This window comes from Mustelus asterias, chromosome X, assembly GCF_964213995.1.
Source record: "Mustelus asterias chromosome X, sMusAst1.hap1.1, whole genome shotgun sequence".
NCBI lineage: Eukaryota > Metazoa > Chordata > Chondrichthyes > Carcharhiniformes > Triakidae > Mustelus > Mustelus asterias.
This window is the reverse complement of record NC_135834.1, coordinates 11,716,678-11,739,626: the sequence shown is the minus strand read 5'-3', so window position 1 is coordinate 11,739,626 and position 22,949 is coordinate 11,716,678. Positions and strand designations below refer to the sequence as shown.

The following is a 22,949-nucleotide window of genomic DNA, read 5'->3' as shown; positions in this document are numbered from 1 at the left end:
GCTTCTCCACTCCGGGGAAGTACTGGACGACGAAGGGTACTCTGTCCACCGTGTCCCGTGTTTGTCTTCTGAGGAGGTCGGTGCGGTTTTTCGCTGTGGCGCGTCGGAACTGTTGATCGATGAGTCGAGCGCCATATCCTGTTCTTATGAGGGCATCTTTCAGCGTCTGGAGGTGTCTGAAGGAGCAGTGCTCCGAAAGCTTATGGTATTTGCTACCAAATAAACCTGTTGGACTTTAACCTGGTGTTGTGAGACTTCTTACCGTGTTCACCCCAGTCCAACGCCGTCATCTCCACATTTTGAAAAAATGGACATAAACTGATACAGTAAATTGGGCTAAATTCTTGACAGATAAACGTACAAACATGGGAGGTATTTAAAGAAATAGTGGTGTGGTACTGATCTCTAAAAGCTAAACGTTCCACATGTGTAGTCAGGTAATAAGTAGCAATTTAGCATGGCCTATCCACCTAATACACACATCTTTGGACTGTGAGAGGAAACTGGAGCACCCGGAGGAAACTCACGCAGACACGGGGCGAACGTGCAAACTCCACACAGACAGTGACCTGAGACTGGAATTGAACCCGGGTCTCTGGCACTGTGAGCGTTGGGTCTCTTAGCACTGTAGCAATGCTAACCGCCCTCCATAAAGTAGAAAGCCTGCAGACTGGCATAAACTACTTAAAGAAATACAAGAAGTATTAACTGCAAAATAAAACAACATCAGTTAAAAAAAATACAGAATACTTCACGGGGGAAGAAAAAGAATACATTTGAAACATGTTCAGGAGATTCAATTCAGTTCAAGGATTGAAATGAGCAGCAGACTTCAGGATGCTTGAGTGAGTTTTAATTGTTTTAAAACTATCAAGATGCAATTACTGCCTTTAAATTATTTCATGCATTCTTTTTTTGTAGACTAGCAGATCTCTCGTGGTGTTGCTAACTGCAATTTGGAGGATATAATGTTTTATATGGGCAGAATTCTCACCATGAAACATGCATAATTCATCTCTCGTGGCATTAATCACAGAAAAAAGGTATGGATTTATTGCAATGGAGTGGTTATACGGTAATAAATTGAGACACCCATTCAATTTTTAATTGTAGTTAGGAACTCATTGATTCATAAAATGTAAAGAAAATCTTGTTTTTATATAGTTCCTCTTGCATCCTCTGGTTGTTCCAAAATACTTCAGTCAATTAATTGTTGATGAAGTATCGTCAGCATTTTCTGTAGGCAAATGCAGCAGCCGTTTTTGCACAAAGTAAATAACAATGGGATAAATGGCCAGTTGAAGATATTTAAAACATCAGGTTTTACATTTTTGTAATGCTATTTTATGGAGAAAAAAAATTCCAGTCTTAAACAATCCCAAACAGTTAAAACAATTGTCTCTTGCTCAAGGTTGTAGCCACTGTCTTTTGGCCGAGCATCAAATGAAGTGAATGGGCCAAATGGCCTGCCTTTGGAGGCCATCTTTGTACATGCTGGGTATTTTCTCCAGTCACGCTGGTAGCTGTAGTATAGTGCCCTGTTACATAGTCTTTCAGCTAACAGCAAACCTGGAATGAAGTCAAGTTCCGAGCGCTTCAGGGCCAGCTTGCAAATGTTTCAAACAGGGAACATTTGGGGAAGTGCATTAATAATCTCATGAATGTTGCAATTTGCAGATTAGGTTGCAAATCGTATCTCCCCAAGACCAAGCATCCCAACATGCAAGATGGTGCAGAAAAGTTATTTTGAAAAGTTTTAACTACTTCACTGTTTTTATGGGTAACTCGTTGACTGCTCATTCTGGATTAGTTCCTTTCACACATCCTCAGTTTATCGACTTACTTTTCCTGCATTCAATTAATTATATTGCTTACCTCTCCTGTCTAAATTTGTTCATGTATGAAAAAGACTTGCATTTTTAGAGTGCCTATCGTGGCCTCAAGACACCCCAGAATGCCTTCCAGTCAATGAGGTCCTTCGAAGTGTCATCATTGATGTAAATATAGGAAACGCAGAGGCCAATTTGCTCACAGCAAGCTCCCACTTACAGCAATGTGATAATGAGCAGGTCACCTGTTTTTTGGAATGTTGTACAAGCGATATTGGCCAGGACCTCTTGCTCTTCGTAGGAGTACCCTGTTACATCCATTTGAGAGTCTCTTGGTGTGAAGTCTCATCTGAAAAACTGCACCTCTAGCAATGCAGTTCTCGATTTTGAACCTACATGCTTCTCACTCTGAGGTGAGAGAGCTATTGTCTGAGCCACAACTGACATGAAAGTGTGATGGGACTGACATCCTCTGCAAGACAAGGTTTCTAACACTTGCACATACAGACAGCAGATGTCTTGTGGTGCTGTAAATTGGGACAATGTGCTATTTCATAAGGAAAGCATATTGAGCAGAATATTGTAACATAATGAATGTCATTTTATCATTGTCACCTTTAGAAACCAAGCAATTGCTAGATCTGTTAATTCCTTAGGCTTCAGTTTGAATCCCGTTTGTCTCTTAAGTTTGTTGGTTTTATGGGATGCTTTTGGATGTTTATTTGGGGCTTGCTTTGCAAGGTTGTTATGTTTACAACATACAAGTAGTTATGCAATTTGGCAAGTGAGTGAATGTAATGACTTTACTGTCTCCTTTCAGTCACCATGCCCCCACATCTAAACACATCATTTGCATTGCAGAGCAGTAAACAAGTCACTTCTCCAGAATGCAATCACCTCTGGCCCAATGGCCCCTTTATTTTTATAACTCTAAGCTGAGAAATATGGCAACTGGAATTTGTGTCCTTGTAATTTAATTGATAGCTGTTTCTGATGGTTTACTTTTGTATTATTTATTGGTGAGTTTTACTATTCCAACTCCCTATTTGCTGAGTGCTATATTTTCGCCTTGTTCAGTAGCAACTAGCTGCAGTTTCTCGGATATGAAATATGTGTGTAGGTAGATATGATGCTTATCAGTGGTCTATATGGACTTCAGCAAGGCGTTCGATAAGGTCCCCCATGCAAGACTTCTTGAGAAAGTGAGAGGGCATGGGATCCAAGGGGCTGTTGCCTTGTGGATCCAGAACTGGCTTGCCTGCAGAAGGCAGAGAGTGGCTGTGGAGGGGTCTTTCTCTGCATGGAGGTCAGTGACCAGTGGAGTGCCCCAGGGATCTGTTCTGGGACCCTTGCTGTTTGTCATTTTCATAAATGACCTGGATGAGGAAGTGGAGGGATGGGTTGGTAAGTTTGCTGACGACACCAAGGTAGGTGGTGTTGTGGATAGTTTGGAGGGATGTCAGAAGTTGCAGCGAGACATAGATAGAATGCAAGACTGGGCGGAGAAGTGGCAGATGGACTTCAACCCGGATAAGTGTGTGGTGATCCATTTTGGCAGATCCAATGGGATGAAGCAGCAGTATAATATGAAGGGTACCATTCTTAGCAGTGTAGAGGATCAGAAGGACCTTGGGGTCCGGGTCCATAGGACTCTTAAATCGGCCTCGCAGGTGGAGGATGCGGTCAAGAAGGCGTACGGCGTACTGGCCTTCATTAATCGAGGGATTGAGTTTAGGAGTCGGGAGATAATGCTGCAGCTTTATAGGACCCTGGTTAGACCCCACTTGGAGTACTGCGCGCAGTTCTGGTCACCTCATTACAGGAAAGATGTTGAAGCCATTGAAAGGGTGCAGAGGAGATTTACAAGGATGTTGCCTGGATTGGGGGGCATGCCTTATGAGGATAGGTTGAGGGAGCTTGGTCTCTTCTCCCTGGAGAGACGAAGGATGAGAGGTGACCTGATAGAGGTTTACAAGATGTTGAGAGGTCTGGATAGGGTAGACTCTCAGAGGCTATTTCCAAGGGCTGAAATGGTTGCTACGAGAGGACACAGGTTTAAGGTGCTGGGGGGTAGGTACAGAGGAGATGTCAGGGGTAAGTTTTTCACTCAGAGGGTGGTGGGTGAGTGGAATCGGCTGACGTCGGTGGTGGTGGAGGCAAACTCGTTGGGGTCTTTTAAGAGACTTCTGGATGAGTACATGGGATTTAATGGGATTGAGGGCTATAGATAGGCCTAGAGGTAGGGATATGATCAGCGCAACTTGTGGGCCGAAGGGCCTGTTTGTGCTGTGGCTTTCTATGTTCTATGTTCTATGAAATAAAGGTTAGGGGGCACGATTTTCCCCCCAAAATTCTAAGTGTTGAATTCACGTAAAAACTGGAGTAAATCTCACTTTCTTTCAGCAGGATTTTCAAAATGAATCGCCCATACTCTGTGCACTGCAGAGTGCACTAGCGTGAATCAGTCCAAAAATCAGTGGGTGGGGCCTATTCCTGCTGGGAGGCCGGTAGCATAGCGCTGAGCGGGTCACTGCACATGCGCCGATCTGTTAGCACTGAAATCAGTGCATGCGCAATAGCCCCACGCCGCTGGCCTCCCAATCACTGGCCAGTCCCGCAACCCCCGCATTGCTGGCTTGCAGAGCCCCACATGGCCTGGATGTATGCAGGCCAGCCTTGCCCAACCCCCCCTCCCCCCCTGATCCCTCCCACCAGCAGGTCCACTCCCCCCTCCTCCTCCTCCATGTTCAGCCCCGATCGCTGGCTTCCCTCCCTCTGTCACTCAGCCCAAATGCAGAGTGGCAACGGGACCCCTCCACCCATCACCCCCAGAGGCCCCACCCCCTTAAGCTCCCTGGGCAGTGGCACTTTGTCCCTTGGGCAGTGCCAGGGACCCAGGTTGGCAATGCTCAGGGGGCACCCCCCCCCCCCCAGTGAATGGCCAGCTCCCCGGAAGTGGGGAGGTATACTAAACACCACTGGAATGAACCACTCCTGGCAGGGACTGGGAGAAGCTAGCAGGCCTGGAAATTTCAGTCCCGGGCCTGCTAATGATATTTAAAATATCTGGTAATAAATATTACCATAATGTATGCAGCTCCACGCCACTTTCCATCACAGAGGCTGTGGCACCCAGCAGGGAGTCCGCAAAGCAGCCTCCGCTCGAATCTCCTAGCCCGCTGTGCTGCAAAAGCAGCGCAGCGGGCTGTGAGAATCGCTCCCGAGATGTGCTGTTTTGTAATATCAGCAATTTTCCCAGTGTTACCATTGCTCAGAAGCTGCAGTTTTAAAATAATTTGCAAATATAAACTCCATCTTAAAGCCTATACTGTTACTGGTCCCAGGTGGGGTTCCCCAAATTTGTTAACCCTGGCAAGATCCTTCAATCAGTTACTGTCTGGCTGGGAGACCCCCAGATTTCTATGCCCCGGGTCAGGTGGGATGAACTGGCTCCCTTTCTTTATTCAATCTCTTCTTAATCTTAAGAAAAAGCCCTCCCTTCGAGGATATCTTTTCCCAGTCCCGATATTTATGTTTTAAAAGGAGCCAATTTAACCAAGTCAGAGTGAGTTTATTAACTACTAAAGGCAAGAAAATGATCAAACACATGCATTTACATTCATACAAATGAAAGTAGAGTCCAAAGTAAACAAGCGAAAAAAGGTATATGAAACAATCCTTGAGTGGATTGTTGAGCATTGTGGCCAGTGCGATTCGAGAGCACTGCATTCAGCAGGCAATTCGGCAGTTTTGAGCTTCCAGGAGTGCCAACTTCAGCAGACGAATAGTTGGTTTTGAGATTCTGGTGTTCTGCAGTTTAGTGAAGCTCTCCTGTTTTCTTTTCAGCTGAAGTCTTTACTGATTTGGCTTACTTCAATAGAGAGATAGATAGAAATATACATACAAAAAGGCAGCACGGTGGCACAGTGGTTAGCACTGCTGCTTCACAGCTCCAGGGTCCCGGGTTCGATTCCAGGCTCGGGTCACTGTCTGTGTGGAGTTTGCACATTCTCCTCGTGTCTGCGTGGGTTTCCTCCGGGTGCTCCGGTTTCCTCCCACAGTCCAAAGATGTGCGCGTTAGGTTGATTGGCCAGGTTAAAAATTGCCCCTTAGAGTCCTGAGATGCGTAGGTTAGAGGGATTAGCGGGTAAATATGTGGGGGTAGGGCCTGGGTGGGATTGTGGTCGGTGCAGACTCGATGGGCCGAATGGCCTCCTTCTGCACTGTAGGGTTTTTAAAAAAAAACGAACACGAACGTGTACACACACCAGTCTGTGTATATTCCTGAATCCATCTGAACATTACACACAGGATATCTCTTGATGAGATGATACTCATCTCCCTTTATGTTCCATTGTCTCCACTGGAGATGGCAATTAGTTTCTGGATGTTTTAGAAGTGCCTTGTTTGGAAACAGAGTGGTTCCATTGTCTCTCAGAATATCACCCCCCACCCCCAGCAGCAATTCAGTCAGTGACTGACTTTACATCCTCAGTCATCCTTGGTTGTATGTCCATTTTTTAAAAACTCAGGAAAAGTTCAATATTTCCAGCCATAATTTGGTGTTTTTCTTTCATTATTATGACACCTGTGATGTCCAGGGTCCTTGCAACTGGGTACATTTGAAACTTTTAGCTGCAAGAAATTTGGATGGGTGATGGAATGTCTAGTTGCACTTCCTGCCTATAATATTATGTAACACAGAATTGAATCAAAATCTCAGAATCCCTCCGCCCCAAACAGCAGCATTGTGAAAGTACCTGCAACAGACTCGACAACCTTTGACCCTGAAACAATACAGTAAGGAAAATTTCTTTAAAAGGTCTTTGAAATCTGTAATTGTTTTAAAGAATATTTGAAATGGACTTTTAGAAGTTTTCATTCGGTGTAAAGGGATCAATTGCCATTTCTTGGAGAATAATAAATACTCGCCCATGGGATCTGGTGATCCTTGACCTGAAGGCAGTACCAACAGGCAGGAAGTTAAGACTGAAGCCATGTGGCTGGCAGATACAAAGGAGAGCTACAAGCAGAGGATCTGGATGAGGAAGATAATCAACGCATGGATGCAGACAGAAGACAAAGAATATACTGCTGTGAAGATGATGAGAGAGCTGGAGGGATAAGGCAATCAGAACACAGATGCAGACACAAGAAGCAGACAGAAAGAGGAATACAATTATTGAGAAGTAAATTTCTCCAAATAAGGTCAGTTTTTTTCTGTTCAGCAGAAATGTGGTTATTTTGGTTTACAGTTGACTCATGGGGATTGTAACAGACTAGGGCGGCACGGTAGCACAGTGGTTAGCACTGCTGCTTCACAGCTCCAGGGACCAGGGTTCGATTCCCGGCTTGGGTCACTGTCTGTGGAGTTTGCACATTCTCCTCGTGTCTGCGTGGGTTTCCTCCGGGTGCTCCGGTTTCCTCCCACAGTCCAAAGATGTGCGGGTTAGGTTGATTGGCTATGCTAAAATTGCCCCTTAGTGTCCTGGGATGTGTCGATTAGAGGGATTAGCGGGCAAATTATGTAGGGATATGGGGGCCTGGGTGGGATTGTGGTCGGTGCAGACTCGATGGGCCGAATGGCCTCTTTCTGTACTGTAGGGTATCTATGATTTCTATGACTACAGTGGTTCAAGAAGATAGCTCACCATCACCTGCTCATGGGTAATAAATGCTGGCCTTTCCAGCAACACACATCCTAAGAATGAACAAAAGAAAAGCTAAGGTGAAGCGGCTTGCCTTTGAGGATACAAAATCTATTTGCTGTTAATGAAATACTGGATGAGATTGGAGGTTAATTGCCTTTCAGGTTGCAAGCTACACCAAGCTTTCTGTTTTTAAAAAGCGAAGTTGGTAAGTTTAGTCGGAGGCTAATAGAACCATAGAATTCCTACAGTAGTCTGCACTGACTCTCTGAAAGAGCATTTTACCTCTCCCCTCCCCCCCCCGGCCCAAATCCCCATAACCCTGCATTTACCATGGCTAATCCACCTACCTACATTTTATTGAACACTAAAGGGGCAATTTAGCATGGTTAATCCCCCCATACCTGTATATCTTTGGCTATTAAGGGACAATTTAGCATGGCCAATCCACCTAACCTGCACATCTTGGGACACGAAGGGGCAATTTAGCATGGCCAATACACCTAATCTGCACATTTTTGGACTAACATTGCTGATTGTGTCTAATTACATTGGAGTGGTAAGCAGATATTTCCATGGTAATAAGAATGTTATGAAAGCTGCTGACTCATGGTAATGGAAATGGTCAAGCTGTTATTTATCACACAGCATTTTGACATTTTTGTAAGTAGTTTGGTAAATAAAATGGGAAGTCATTGACGACAAAACATATTACAAGGCTAGAGATAAGGATGGACATCGAGCAGCGGGAAGGGGTAGGGCAGGGTGGAGTCTTGTGCTTTGGCAAAACTTAAGTGCCAGCTTGACTCAATAACACAAAAATATAGGATAACACAAGTGTTAAAGGATTGCCATAATATTATTCCACTGATGAAGTGTACTTGTGTGACTCTTTAGAGCTATAATCCCTATGAGCAAATATCTGATAATTGATTTGAAAATGAACTGTGATTCAGGCTGGATACAGAATCCTGCCTTTGTGGGAAGGTTGATTTAAGAGCCTATAAACTTTGTGCGCACATTATTGTGCTCTTGGGAGTTTTTCCCAATACATTACAAACAACTATTTAGTCTATGGTATTCGCTGCCTCCTCTACATTGGGGAGACTGAACACAGACTGAGTGACCACTTTGCAAAACACCTTCGTTCAGCCCGCAAGCATGACCACAACCTTCCTGTTGCTTCCTATTTCAAAATCAGCATCTTGCTCTCTCGTCTACATGTCTGTACTTGGTCTGCTGCAATGCTTCAGTGAAGCCCAGTGCAAACCGGAGGAGCAGAATCTAATTTGATTAGGCACGTTACAGCCCTTAGGACTCAACACCGAGTTCAACAACTTTAGACTGTGATCTTTCTCCTCCATCTTTACCGCTGTTCTTAACATCCCATAATTTTTTTGTCTCAATGCAACTCCTCCCCCTTCCCACCGGGCCATCTGTCTTTTGTTCTTAAGTTTGCTACACTTTTGTTGCAATGTCTCCCAACTACAGTACAATCTCCAACGCATTTTATTCTCTCTAGTTCTGATGAAGAGTCAAATGGACTCGAAACGCTAACTCTGTTGTCTTTCCCTATAGCTGCTGCCAGACTTAATTTTGCCACAGAACCATTTAAATAAATGCATTAAAAAAAAAGATCATTTGCAGACATTTATGTTATTTGGTCATCAACTGAAGTCTATAAAGTCACATGCAAAAGATTTTAGCAACAGCTACATTTGTATACAAACATGTTTTATTTTGGCTGCACGTGCAGGAGGCCAACAGGAAGATATGTGTGCTTACCTTCATGTTTTTGTAAACTTATTCCAGAACTTGATATTCGTCACAGTGGGTTCTGGTTCTTTGCTTATACTTTGTTTTCACTCCCTCCAAAAAGGTAATGATTTTGAAGGTTTTCATTATTATTGTGTGTAATATTCTGTGGTGGTTTTCTGCCCATGTCATAACTTGTGGCAAATCCCATTCCCCTACCACCCCTATGCTTACTGACTTATCAAATCCCTCCATGGCCTCTCCCCTCATCTCTAATCTCCTTCAGCCCCACAAACCTCATGTCTGTGCTCCTCTCAATCTGGCCTCTTGTGCATTCCCAATTATAACTGCTCCATCACTGGTGGTCGTACCTTCAGCTACCTTGGCCATGAACTCTGGAATTCCCTTCCTGCACCTCTCCACCTCACTTTCCTCCTTTTGGTCAACTGACCTTATATCTCATGTGGCAATGCTCCTGTGAAATGCCTTGGGATGTCTTATTATTGTTAAATACGCTCTATAGATACAAGTTGTTGGGACCACTGTTTGGTCTGCATGAGTGCTTCCTTATCCGTTAGGATGTGGAAGAGGAGAGTGGGAGAACTGTTGGAGTGGGTTCACTGTTAAGGGAAGGTCTGCACTTGCCAACACTGTCAAAGCTACATTGATGACCTTTAGCAATGATCTGCAAGCTCAGGTCACCCACAGCCTGACAAAATGGCAACTGGTTGTATTCAGCACTGACACATTTGTGTTTATGGCTGTCCATGACTGCCACCACTTCAATATGGTTGAAAAACTATGTTAAAGGTCCTCTTTATACAATGACCAGAGGCAACTCTGTCAGTCTATAACTTCACCAGTTTGTTCTTACTTGGATAGATGAAAAGAAAAGACAGATAAAAGCAAAATACTGCAGATGCTGGAATCTGAAACAAAAACAGAAAATGCTGGAAAATCTCAGCAGGTCCGACAGCATCTGTGGAGAGAGAATAGAGCCAACGTTTGAAGTCCGAATGACTCTTTGTCAGAGCTTCACAGTAAAATATTTTCTGTTGTAATATTCTCACATGACAAGACTTTCAGCAGTTTGTTAAAATAAAAAGTAAAGGTAAAGTCGCCATAGTCCCAGACGACCATAGGCTACTCCCCCCCCTCAAAGGGGACTGATAGTGATTTAACCTGAGGATCATCACACCTCAGGCAAGGGGCAAGGCTGAGAAGGCAAGCCTTCATGAATAACCTCAGTTGGTGCAGGAATTGGACCCACAATGCTGGCATCGCTCTGCATCACAAACCAGCTGTCCAGCCAACTGAGCTAAGCCGGAGTAACCTTGTAACAAATGAATTGGGGCAGTTTGCATGGTCTGACGAGAGATTCTATGGAAGGAACCATCTGTTCTGAATTCCGTACTTACATATATGAGACTCTCATTCCCATGAGGCTAAACCTCCTTACCTTTGGGAATATGATTTTTCAACTGATTGGAAATTTTGCAATTTGAATGGAGACACAGCAAACTGCAAGGCCACCTTCCAAGGTGAAGGTGAGAAACCAACAAATCACCCTCAGGGAAGTGTGGAAATAGATATTTCCTATAATCTCACTACTCATCCAAAATTTGGAACTGTCTGACATTAAAAATACAAACTACTGGATATTGAAACAATGGCTGCCACAGACACCCAAAACCTCATGGAAACACACAATGGGTGAAGTATTTCAAGGCAAGGCTGCCCAGCCACTTGAGAGAGATTGCAAGTGACACAGGCAGTGTCAAGAAAGTCTTCAGCAGAAGAAACAAGCTGAAGACTGCTCTCTCTCTTTTGGAATAAGTGTGGTACCTGGTTCGAGAAGCCAATTCTACCAGAAACCTGCCAGCAAACCAAGATCTCATATTTGCAACATAGCCTACATCTGACTGCATCCAAGAAATCAGCTAACTTAAATCAGCCGCAACATTTAAAATCTACATTGCAAGGACATTAACTGTATATTTATGTTAGATTCTAATTCCCCTTATTCCTGAACCATGTGTGTGCCTGAAAGACTCATGAGGGCTGAATGCTTAACGTCATGTTATCTTTGTGTAAAAGAAACTTAAACCTACGTTACAACCAACTGAGAAAGTTGAGGGGAGCTCGTTCACTCCTTTCCACCTGGTTGTAACAACATCAATCATGATTAAGTAACCAAATTAAAGGGGAATTATATACTACCACGTTTTGCAATCTCTCTCCATTTAAATATATTGCTTTTCTATTATTGCTAGGGTGGACAAGTTCATATTTTCCCATATTAAATTCTATCAACCAAATTTTTGCCCACTCACTTAAACGATCGATATCCCTTTGCAGACACTCTACCTCCTTTTGACATCTTACTTTCCTACCTATCTTGGTATCATTGGTAAATATAACTACCATACAGTTCAGTCCCTTCATCCATGTCATTGAGCTAGATTGTAAATAGTTGAGGGCCCAGCACTAATCCCTGTAGCACTCCACTTGTTACAGTTTGCCAAACCAAAAAAGACCTATTTATCCCCACTCTGATTCCTGTTGCTAATCAATTCTTTATTCATGTTAATATGCTCCCCCTCACCATGTTCTCTTATCTTGTGTAGTAAGCTTTGATGTGGCACCTTATCAAATGGCTTTTGGAAATCCAAGTATTCTGCATGTACAGATTCCCCTTTGTCCACCTTGCTAGTTAATTCCTCAAAGAACACTAATAAATTTCCTAAGTGTCCTGCTCTCACCTCCTTAATAATGGATTCCAGCAATTTTCCCTATGCCAGATGTTAGGTTAACTATATTTCCTACTGTCTTTTTTCTTTCTTGAATAAAGGTTACATTTGCTATTAAATTCTGGCCTAGCCAGTGACACCCACATCCCATGAAATAAATTTTAAAAAAGCATTTCTTGAGTCAAATTAGAAACTGCCAGCCAAAACATATTCACACAACCACATCCTGAGATCCAACATTCTGATTAAGGGTCACTGACCTGAAATGTTAACTCTGTTTCTCTCGCTGCCTGTCCACTGAGTATTTCCAACATTTTCTGTTTTTACTTCCTTTTAGCAAAAATATGCTCAATTCTATCATTCAAGAATGTTTTCCTCATCTTTTTAAGGAAGTTGCACTTCAATACTTTCTTAAAGGAATAATGTCCAGAGGAGATGCTCTATCCTTTTTGTATATTGAAATAAGGCATCCAAAACCAGACACACTAACTACAGCTTAATCAATGTTTTTTATATAGGGTTAGCACTGTCTCTTTGATTTTGTACTCAAAGTTCACTTATGAAACCATGAATTCTGCATGTTTTTAAATTAGAGGTGCTCTTCAGCATGGATCTTTTACCATGGCAGACTAGGTTCTCTTCTACTCTAACCCAAGGCAAATAAATATAGTCCAAGGGTGATTTTATTTCAAACAGTTTTAATGCAGTAAATTCACCTCTGTAGGAACAGATGTCCCTATTTATCATACAGTAATGCAAAGATGCTACATTTGTATTTAAAAAAGGTTTGTACAATCTAGCCAACATGATCATAAACGGTCTCTACATGTACCAGGGATGTACAGAATAAGCTTATTCCTGCAGGAGATTTAATACATAGAGCAAGAAACATCTCGGCTCTTCGACATAAATTATATACAATTCAACTTATGTTCAGTACAAAAAAAAACATGCCACATACAATAAAAAAAGGATAATTTTAATTCATTACCAGTGACAACATTTGCTGTACAGAATGCACACAACACAAACAAAAAAAAACTTTCATATTCTGGAACTTTACTTTTTCATTAAAAAATACTCAGAAATCTCTGCTTTTGTTTTTGCCCCAATTGCAAGGATAAAATGCACCACAAAATACCTAGCTCAGAGTGTAAACAGTATGAACAAGGCTTTACTGCAATAGGTCATCTTCATTTGTTAACTGAGCACGTTCCAACAATACATTACGTGACTGTAACCTCCCCAACTGTGGTGGTCAGGGAAGTGGGATCCCACAATGCATTAGGGCTCTGCGGACATCTTCAGTTAAAATGAAAAAAAGCCCCATTTTTAAATTAGAATCTTCCATTAAAAGACACCCCGGCTCCTGTCAGGTGAAGGAGGGGTGAAATCAGCGTTTATTATAAAAACAGTAAAACACTGTAAGCTTAAATTTATCTAACATGATCTACATTACCTAGAATCTTCTCATTGCATGCTAATATCTTCCCTGCTTCAATCCAACCAGCAGCTATTTTATATCACCAATACCAACCGTTCATTTGTATGAATGAGAATCTGATCCAGTGGTTTCTGCTTTGGAGATTTCTACAAGTTTTATATTTACATTTTTACAGTTGCAGCGTGGAGAAGATGCAGTGGGGGCAGCAGCTTTCATGAATCGCGCCAATAAAAAAAAATCTCCCCCATCCAGACCTATCCTACTGTTCCGAATAAAATTCACACTTTTATATATATATTACAGGAACAAAACTACAGTAAAATGACTTGTGGAATCAAGTAGGTGAGAAATCCTTCAGTGCAAGTCTCCTCTGCAAGAGATTTCAGAGAGAGTCCGTTTGTGCGTTGAACCAAATGCCCTAGCCACTCGCCTGTCGATACTGACTGATCAGGATTCAGGTGGCCCAAGACCAAGTCAAGTGCCACCCTCATTTTAACTATGTTTTACATTATTGATCAGCAACTGAGGACTTATAATTGGGGTTATAGGTCCTGATCGTCCAAATTAAGATAGTTGTGTACGACTGGTGCGTTGTTGCTTCTACTTTTGAAACAATATAAATTATGTTGGAGAAAAATATCACCAATCATGGAAACGTATTTTGTCAGGATCCGTAAAAGGGATCGTCCAGATTCAGAGCTGGGAGCTGGTCAAATTATCAATTTGAACCTTCGTTTTCAACTGGACAGTTGCAACCAGATCTCATCGCTAACAGTTAGAATGGTCTGTGCCAGCCCCAGAGTCTCAATATATTAAGTTGTCTCCAGTAAATCCCCAACAGAGAACCATTCAACTGGTTCTAGTGAGTTCTTACTAATATGGATTGTCTTTCAAAAAGTATATCTTTTGCACATTTACTTTTTAGTAACAATGTATAAAAGATCAACATTTCCTAGATAGTCACTCAGATTTTACACATGGTGACCAACATGGATGGACGCTTAACTTTTCTCAGTTTCTACCAAGCTACTTCATTATGTCTTTCCATTTTTTTTAAGATTCTGGTCAATTATGGAGTTAACTTCCTTTGAAATAAACTACAATCTGGTGATAGTAATAAAACACACAAAATGGGACTGTTGCTTGAAAAATCAACATTACTGATTCTGGCAAAGTAACCAAAAACCCTGAAAACAAGAAATCCCACACTAATTCTCCAGCATACAATTCGGGCAAATAGTATGGGAAATCCAAATCTATTAATGCATTCAAATTTATCACACCCAATGGACACCGTCTCTTTAAAACTCTGCTGTTTTTAGGAGTGCTGCTTAAATTGCTGCCTTGGTTTCAAGTCACCCGCCTCCCATATAAAAACACAACTTGTGTTGATTTTACTTATACCCGCAATGTTCAAACGTACTTGTATTTTTTTTAAAAATCTGGTCAGATGTAAACCTCATTCCCTTTCACCTGGAGATGTACTACACCTGTCTAAAATCAGAGACCCCTCCCAGCAGAGTTCGGAAAGCTGGTGATTTTGTGGTCTCAGTCTTTCCTCCTTTGACTGGACTTCATTAGAATAGAAACACAATCTGTCCTTCAGGTTGTCCCATTGGAAAAGGTTTGCACAATGGGAGATTCTCATCATCTCTCTCTCTCTCTTTCTCTTGCAGGCACTATAGACAAAGAAATCCATAGATTACATTCAGAAGCAACCCCACAGGCCTGGCAGGAAACACAGTCATTGGCTGTGTATTTTAATATCTTTGTACACCTGCTCAGTCCACCTGTTTTAGTATCTCATTGTGCAGTAAATGTTGTTAAAAGGTTCTGCACTTCTGAGATTAACAAGATCACTACACTATCTCCCAACTACAGATATTGTTCAACATGAAATTTGGTAAATACTTATTTGTAAACTAGCGAGACGTTTCCCATCTCCATAGTTTTGCTGCTGAGAGACTCCATGTAGCAATATCTGTCAAAATGATTTCTCTGAGTATACCAGATACTACGTCCAGAATTCTGAACTATCTGTAATTATGAATTCTGAACCAGCTAAAATCACTCTAAATGTTTTAGTTCATCCACTTTCTGCAGTTGAGAGCTCCACAATGACATGGAATCTTGTGCTGATCATCTTCAAAATCGAACTTATAGTCATAAGTCAGCTGCAGAAAGAAAAACAACATTATTAAGACAGAAAATATTTAATGAACAGTCAACATTCAGACATCAACTAATATATACTTTTGATTCTGTAGTTGAACTACTATAAAACTTCCCAGATGAGCAAAATAATTTTTTTGCAACTTTACATAGAGTTTAGACAGTGTAATATTCAAGAATGGACTTTTTCACTCAAGTTATCCACACCGATATTATTTCACACCGAAACCTATTAGTTGAAATGTAGGTCACGCCTATCCTTTTTCCATTTCAAACAAATGGGATATTTTATATCATGCAAGCACACATTAAACCATTGAACAACTATTTTCAAGTGTTACACGGATACTTGGTGGAGGGGGAACAGCAGCAATCAGTGCTCGCTGGTAGTGGTCAGAAATAGCCCAGAAGCAAGCTGTTCCAGTAGTTAGTTATTCGAACTCAGGTAGTCCTACATGCTGTTCAACAGCTCTTATACTGGGTTATGCACATTGTTGGAAAAACAAATCGAACACAATGCAAGCACTGCATACATTTTCTAAAAGTGACAACATCCATTTGATTTCTCATTGGAGAAAACCTGGGTTAAACTACCAGCAGAGGAGGCAAAAGATTTAAGCACACACTTGAATTTTCTGTAACTCAGGTTAACATCTGTGCATGACATCGCATTTCTCATACTAATTCTCAGCCAAGTTTGCAATAACTTGGTTTTCTGTTTTCCACTCACCTCCTCTCCTTTTGGAATTCGTCTGCTTGAGATAATGATTATTTTGTCCTCCTTGTCAAAGGTCACAACCTCTGCCACACAGTTGGGGGCACAGGAATGATTGATATATCTGCACAGGAGGAAATGGTCAAAGTGTATTTAGAAAGAGAGAGAGAGCAAGTTAACAGCACAAAAATACAATCAGAAGTTGAAAAGAAAATGTAGTCAAGTAGGGACATTTCATAATACAACAAACTGCAAAATGAAGAGCATGAAATAAAGCACAATGTCACTACTGTTCAAATCGAGTCATCACCATTCAAGGTCACCATCTGGTGAGACTGCCGATGGTCAGAAAGTAGGTTTCCTGCTCTGTTCTCTTGGATGCAAAGGCTGTGTGGATTGGGGCAGCGAGGAAAGGGAATAGAGACTGCTAAGGGGATAAGAGTTCCACACCCTTAAGAGAAGGTACAAAATATTTAAAACCCCTTACTGTCAATTACTAGAAACATTAATTATTAGAATATAAAATGATTTCAATTCAATTAGAAAATCCTTCTGATGCCATCACAACAGAAACTGTCACTTACCTGGCTGGGCCTCCAGTTAAAGTAGCATCAATCACATGTTCATTATTAATCCGAAACATATAAACGCCTCGATTCTGGCAAAAAAAAACCAACAAATTTAGCTTCTGACCTTGTACTTGTCTTGCCACTTCTTCGCGCGCCCCCCCCTTCCCAATACTGAAAAGTTTGGGAATATTTCAATTAAAAGCTGTCCATTTCTGTGAGCTGAGGGGGCTAGACTGTCAATGACAAAACTCAACAACAGTAAGCCAGAGGGTAGGGATTGAGTCAGAGTGGTACCCTTTGCATTACGTCACAGCAGTGGCAACTGGCATGTATTATTTACTATGCCATTTGTACAATATTGGACAAGAGGAATATGACAATTTAAGGATTGTAACTCTGAATATTTTTCTTGGGTTCAATGTCTCAGACCACTCCATAGCTGATCATCATTCCCAGTTATAATTTCAGATCTTTTATAATCATCTTACTTTGATTATTTTAGCCATGCACATGTTGGATCACTCTTATGGGTAGCCCAAATCCTTGCTTTGAGATCTCGGTAAGCAACCGGCAAATTAGCAAAACTATCGTATCTTCCTAAGATCTCAAGCTAAAGTTGAGGTCATAAAGTACCAAACAATAAATGAAGTGAATAGATGCAATGTGTTGAGAGAGCCAAATTTATGTATCATCGTCATGGGGTCAGGAACTACAACTCTCAGCATGCCTCAGGAGTTTTTTGCAAGCTCGGGCTATGAGTGGGCGGCATATACACAATTTCAATGTTTTGTAGTTCTTCAGACTGAGAACGGGCCCAGTGTGCTTTCGTGAAGCAAAAAAAGTGCAAAAATGGATCATGTGATAAGGAACCGAGCACCATAATCTGAGAGGAGTCCCAGGCAGGGGACAGGACAAGATCCAAAAAGGAGGGGATGGTGGCTCCATGCTGTAGGTCATTGGGGTAAAGGTAACCCTTTGAAACAGTGATGCTCTGCTCAGCGTGGTCAAAGAGCTGAAGTCGTGCTTGTGATATGGTGCCTGAATGCAGACTCGGGAATCCAGGGAACAGAGTTCTGGGAGATGAGACTGAAACCCTACAAGGTGGGTCATCATTGAGGCTGTCTGAGTTGGAGTGACTCGGATAATTCTCAGGCATGATCTTCAAACATGAAAACTAGAATGCCTCACAACAGAGACAAAAGTTTCAATGAGATTGGCTGACTTAGTGTTTACTGATATCTGGATAGGTTGTTGAGAAATCGATGGAATGTGTCTTGGTGACACCTGTCATTTATTGCACAGTGTGGTGTGTTTGACCACCATTTGCCTGTTAATTCACACGTACCTCACATTAACCCTGAGGGCTAAGAGTATGAGATAGGAATTGTCAGTATAATATAGTAAATTGTTTTCTTTCTGACCGTAATTTTATTTTGTTTGTTCAGAATCCATGGCATTGCGTAGCTTTATTCTCTTAGCATGCATCTTGAATCTCAAACTCTTGTCTACTTTAAAATCAGAAAGTTACTAGTCCTTAACTGGGTCATACCAAACATTTGGGGGCCTGGTTCAGAATCGTAATATAAGTTGGGGACTCTTGTGGGAATGTGAATCCACAGACAAATATGAGTGCTGCCACCAGTGACCATAATTCTATTAGTTTTAAGATAGCTATGGAGTTTGATAGGTCTGTCCCAAAAGTTAAAATTCTAAATTGGGGCAAGGCCAATTTTGATGGTATCAGGCAGGAACTTTCAAAAGTTAATTGGGGGAGTCTGTGGGAAGGCAAAGGGATGTCTGGTAAGTGGCATGCCTTCAAAAGCGTGTTAACTAGGGTTCAGGGTAAACACATTCCTCTTGGAGTGAAGGGCAAGGCTGGCAGAAGTCAGGAACCCTGAATGGCTCGGGATATTGAGGCCCTGGTCAAGAAGAAGAAAGAGGCACATGATGTGCATAGGCAGCTGGGATCAAGTGAATCTCTTGAAGAGTATAGAGGGTGTAGGAGTAGAGTTGAGAGAGAAATCAGGAGGGCAAAAAGGGGACACGAAATTGTTTTGGCAGACAAGGCAAAGGAGAATCCAAAGAGCTTCTACAAATACATAAAGGGCGAAAGAGTAACAAGGGAGAGAGTAGGGCCTCTTAAGGATCAACAAGGTCATCTATGTGCGGATCCACAAGAGATGGGTGAGATCCGAAATGAATATTTCTCATCAGTATTTACTGTTGAGAAAAGCATGGATGTTAGGGAACTTGGGGAAATAAATAGTGATGTCTTGAGGAGTGTACATATTACAGAGGAGGTGGTGCTGGAAGTCTTAAAGCGCATCAAGGTAGATAAATCTGCGGGACCTGATGAGGTATATCCCAGGACATTGTGGGAGGCTAGGGAGGAAATTGCGGGTCCCCTAGCCGAGATATTTGAATCATTGATAGTCACGGGTGAGGTGCCTGAAGATTGGAGTGTGGCAAATGTTGTGCCTTTGTTTAAGAAGGGCTGCAGGGAAAAGCCTGGGAACTACAGGCCAGTGAGCCTCACATCTGTGGTGGGTAAATTGTTGGAAGGTATTTTGAGAGACAGGATCTACAGGCATTTAGAGATGCAAGGACTGATCAGGGACAGTCAGCATGGCTTTGTGAGTGGAAAGTGCAGTTGATGTTGTCTACATGGACTTTAGCAAGGCCTTTGACAAGGTACCGCATGGTAGGTTGTTGCACAAAGTTAAATCTCATGGGATCCAGGGTGAGGTATCTAAATGGATACAAAATTGGCTTCTTGACAGAAGCCAGAGGGTGGCTGTAGAGAGTTGTTTTTCAAACTGGAGGCCTGCGACCAGCGGTGTGCCTCAGGGATCAGTGCTGGGCCCACTGTTATTTGTCATTTATATTAATGATTTGGATGAGAATATAGGGGGCATGGTTAGTAAGTTTGCAGATGATACCAAGATTGGTGGCATAGTGGACAGTGAAGAAAGTTATCTCCAATTGCAACGGGATCTTGATCAATTGGGCCAGTGGGCTGACGAATGGCAGATGGAGTTTAATTTAGACAAATGCGAGGTGATGCATTTTGGTAGATTGAACCAGGGCAGGACTTACTCAGTTAATGGTAGGGCGTTGGGGAGAGTTACAGAACAAAGAGATCTAGGGGTACATGTTCATAGCTCCTTGAAAGTGGAGTCACAGATGGACAGAGTGGTGAAGAAGGCATTCGACATGCTTGGTTTCATCGGTCAGAACATTGAACACAGGAGTTGGGACGTCCTGTTGAAGTTGTACAAGACATTGGTAAGGTCACACTTGGAATACTGTGTGCAATTCTAGTCACCCTATTATAGAAAGGATATTATTAAACTAGAAAGAGTGCAGAAAAGATTTACTAGGATGCTACCGGGACTTGATGGATTGAGTTAGAAGGAGAGGCCGAATAGACTGGGACTTTTTTCTCTGGAGCGTAGGAGGCTGAGGGGTGACCTTGTAGAGGTCTATAAAATAATGAGGGGCATCGATCAGCTAGATAGTCAATATCTTTTCCCAAAGGTAGGGAAGTCTAAAACTGGAGGGCATAGGTTTGAGAGAGGGGAGAGATACAAAAGTGTCCAGAGGGGCAAATTTTTCACAGAGGGTGGTGAGTGTCTGGAACAAGCTGCCAGAGGTAGTAGTAGAGGCGGGTACAATTTTATATTTCAAAAAGTATTTAGTTACATGGGTACGATGGGTATAGAGGGATATGGGCCAAATGCTGGCAATTGGGATTAGCTTGGGGGTTTTTAAAAAAAAAGGGCGGCATGGACAAGTTGGGCCGAAGGGCCTGTTTCCATGCTGTAAACCTCTATGACTTTATGACCTGTTAAGATTGATAGGATTTTGATGAATTTTACTGTATGAATTAAAAGGCAAAAAGGTTAATTGCTACAACTTTCCTGGAGGAAAGGTAAGATTTATCCCTGAGCGATTTGGAACAATTAACCAAAGCTAGGTTAACTGCATTAGCAGAAAAGTTGAAGTTAAGAGTTAAAAGAAGGGCTCCCCTTAAGGGAGGTGCCCGAATTCTACATGGCAACTCACCATAGCAGCATGGCTCAGAGTGAGAATTCAGTATGCAAGAGGATTGCAGTCATAAGTGCATGATTCACCAATGAAAGGTGCTGACTGGGTAGCCACTCAAATTTGGTGGGGTAATGCAAACAGTTGGCATTAAACTTCAATCCAAAATGATACGTCTACCACTGATGCTTTTTTCTATTTTGAACTTGAATAATTGGAAAACAATTTTAGCACTTGCAGATTTCAATTACTTGAAAATAAAAGGTATTCAACTCATTTATTGACATTTATTTATTCATTCAACTATTTATTGACATTTGTCTCAGAAATTGTATTTGAAGCAATATTGTGCACAGTGATGTAGTTAATCCATACCTGAGTCTCGTACAATTTCTCCCTGCGGTTTGCAACCTCATTGCGAATGATTGTCCCGATATATTCAATCACCATTGTGTGCTTCTCAAGATCTTTGGCTGCATAGAGACCCAGCCCCTATGGAGCAGAAAAATAACAAAATGTAAAACAAGTATTGAAATTAATTCCATTACAACCTTGAGAGAGAGAACCTCATTGACTCCTGTCAATTCGTGATTAAGTGTCACCTGAGGATATACCATAATTTTCCAATAAGGAGCTCTCGATTCCAAGGGTATACAAGCAAAAGAACATTATGCTGGCACATCTCAAAAATGTTAACACATCCAATGCAGTCTATTCCACATTCAAGTATAATTTAAGCTCCATGTACTTTTGCAGTGGGTCATCATCTGAACAAGCGAAGTGGATGGGACGATACTCAAGTTTCATGCTAGAGATCAAGTCATATGTTTCTTATCTCTACACATCAAGTGACCCATGAGTTTTTGTTGACAGAAGCAGCCAACAATGTAGACAACAGGTACAGATACATCCATTAATTGTAATCATCAAGATGCCTCTGAAAATAATGAGCTCAAACGTTCCACATTAAATTGGTTCTAGTCAATTTAAGGCAATTGTATGGTCTTGCTTTTAAGTCCACTTTTATATAACTGAACTACCCCAGAGCTGAGGATCACTATCCTTGTAGTTTACTTAAGACAACTACATTCAATTTTCAACTGATACTCTGGTGTCCATAGGCACCTTAGAGATTGCAGATTCCAAATGATAAAATTGGTGCTGGATAGCAGGCAGGTCACAGGACAGCAATTCACCTTTTGTCTGGCCAAATCAACCAGCAAGGAATGCTGGCTCCAGGAACTCCTCCTCTACTTTGGGATCACTCTTGGAAATGTTCTCCGTTTACCCCAATTGCTCTAGATGTTCTGAGCTTTAAAGGTGGGCGTCATGGAAAAATCACTTGAAAGAACTGAGATTAGACATATTTGTCAGTCTTTCAGGAAAGCAGACAAAGGGCCCATCTGCTGAATTTGGAACAGGTTTTAACACTCTGGAGGTAAAAGGATATCAGAAGAAAATGCAAACAGGAGGCCTGGTTATTGGCTGTGCAGAAGAATTCATAAATATTGATATCCCTCTTGCTTCCAGGAGGCCACCTCAGTTGGAATTAATACATCCAAGATGGACCTAGATGAGCCAAGATCTGGGCACCAAAAATAATGAGGTGCATTACTGGTTGAGGTAGCAACAGTGGTAATGTCCAATGCTAAAACATTGTTGAAATCTCTCTCAGAACTACTAAATTGTAGTGTATATTATGAAACATCATTATCTTGCAGACATGTTTTCCCTTTAAATCTTAGAAACCCTACAGCACAGAAAGAGGTCATTCGGCCCATCGAGTCTGCACCGACCACAATCCCACCCAGGCCCTATCCCCATATCCTTACATATTTACCCACTAATCCCTCTAACCTACGCATCCCAGGACACTAAGGGCAATTTTTTAGCATGGCCAATCAACCTAACCTGCACATCTTTGGACTGTGGGAGGAAACCAGAGCACCCAGAGGAAACGCACGCAGACACGAGGAGAATGTGCAAACTCCACACAGACAGTGACCCAAGCCGGGAATCGAAC

General features: G+C 42.0%; 1 protein-coding gene across 12 annotated transcripts in view; it reads right to left on the bottom strand.

The window, feature by feature from the left end:
* Positions 1-12,660: 12,660 nt before the first annotated feature.
* kmt2d (lysine (K)-specific methyltransferase 2D) overlaps positions 12,661-22,949 on the bottom strand; it is a 219,505-nt gene continuing 209,216 nt past the window's right edge. For all 12 annotated transcript variants that reach the window (XM_078201292.1, XM_078201290.1, XM_078201295.1 and 9 more), the window contains 4 exons: positions 21,302-21,418; positions 16,898-16,971; positions 16,329-16,437; positions 12,661-15,600 (listed from right to left, as the gene is read on the bottom strand). In XM_078201292.1, the coding sequence (XP_078057418.1) occupies positions 15,508-15,600; positions 16,329-16,437; positions 16,898-16,971; positions 21,302-21,418 (393 nt within the window). In that variant the 3' untranslated portion in view covers positions 12,661-15,507. The remainder of the gene's footprint in view (positions 15,601-16,328; positions 16,438-16,897; positions 16,972-21,301; positions 21,419-22,949) is intronic.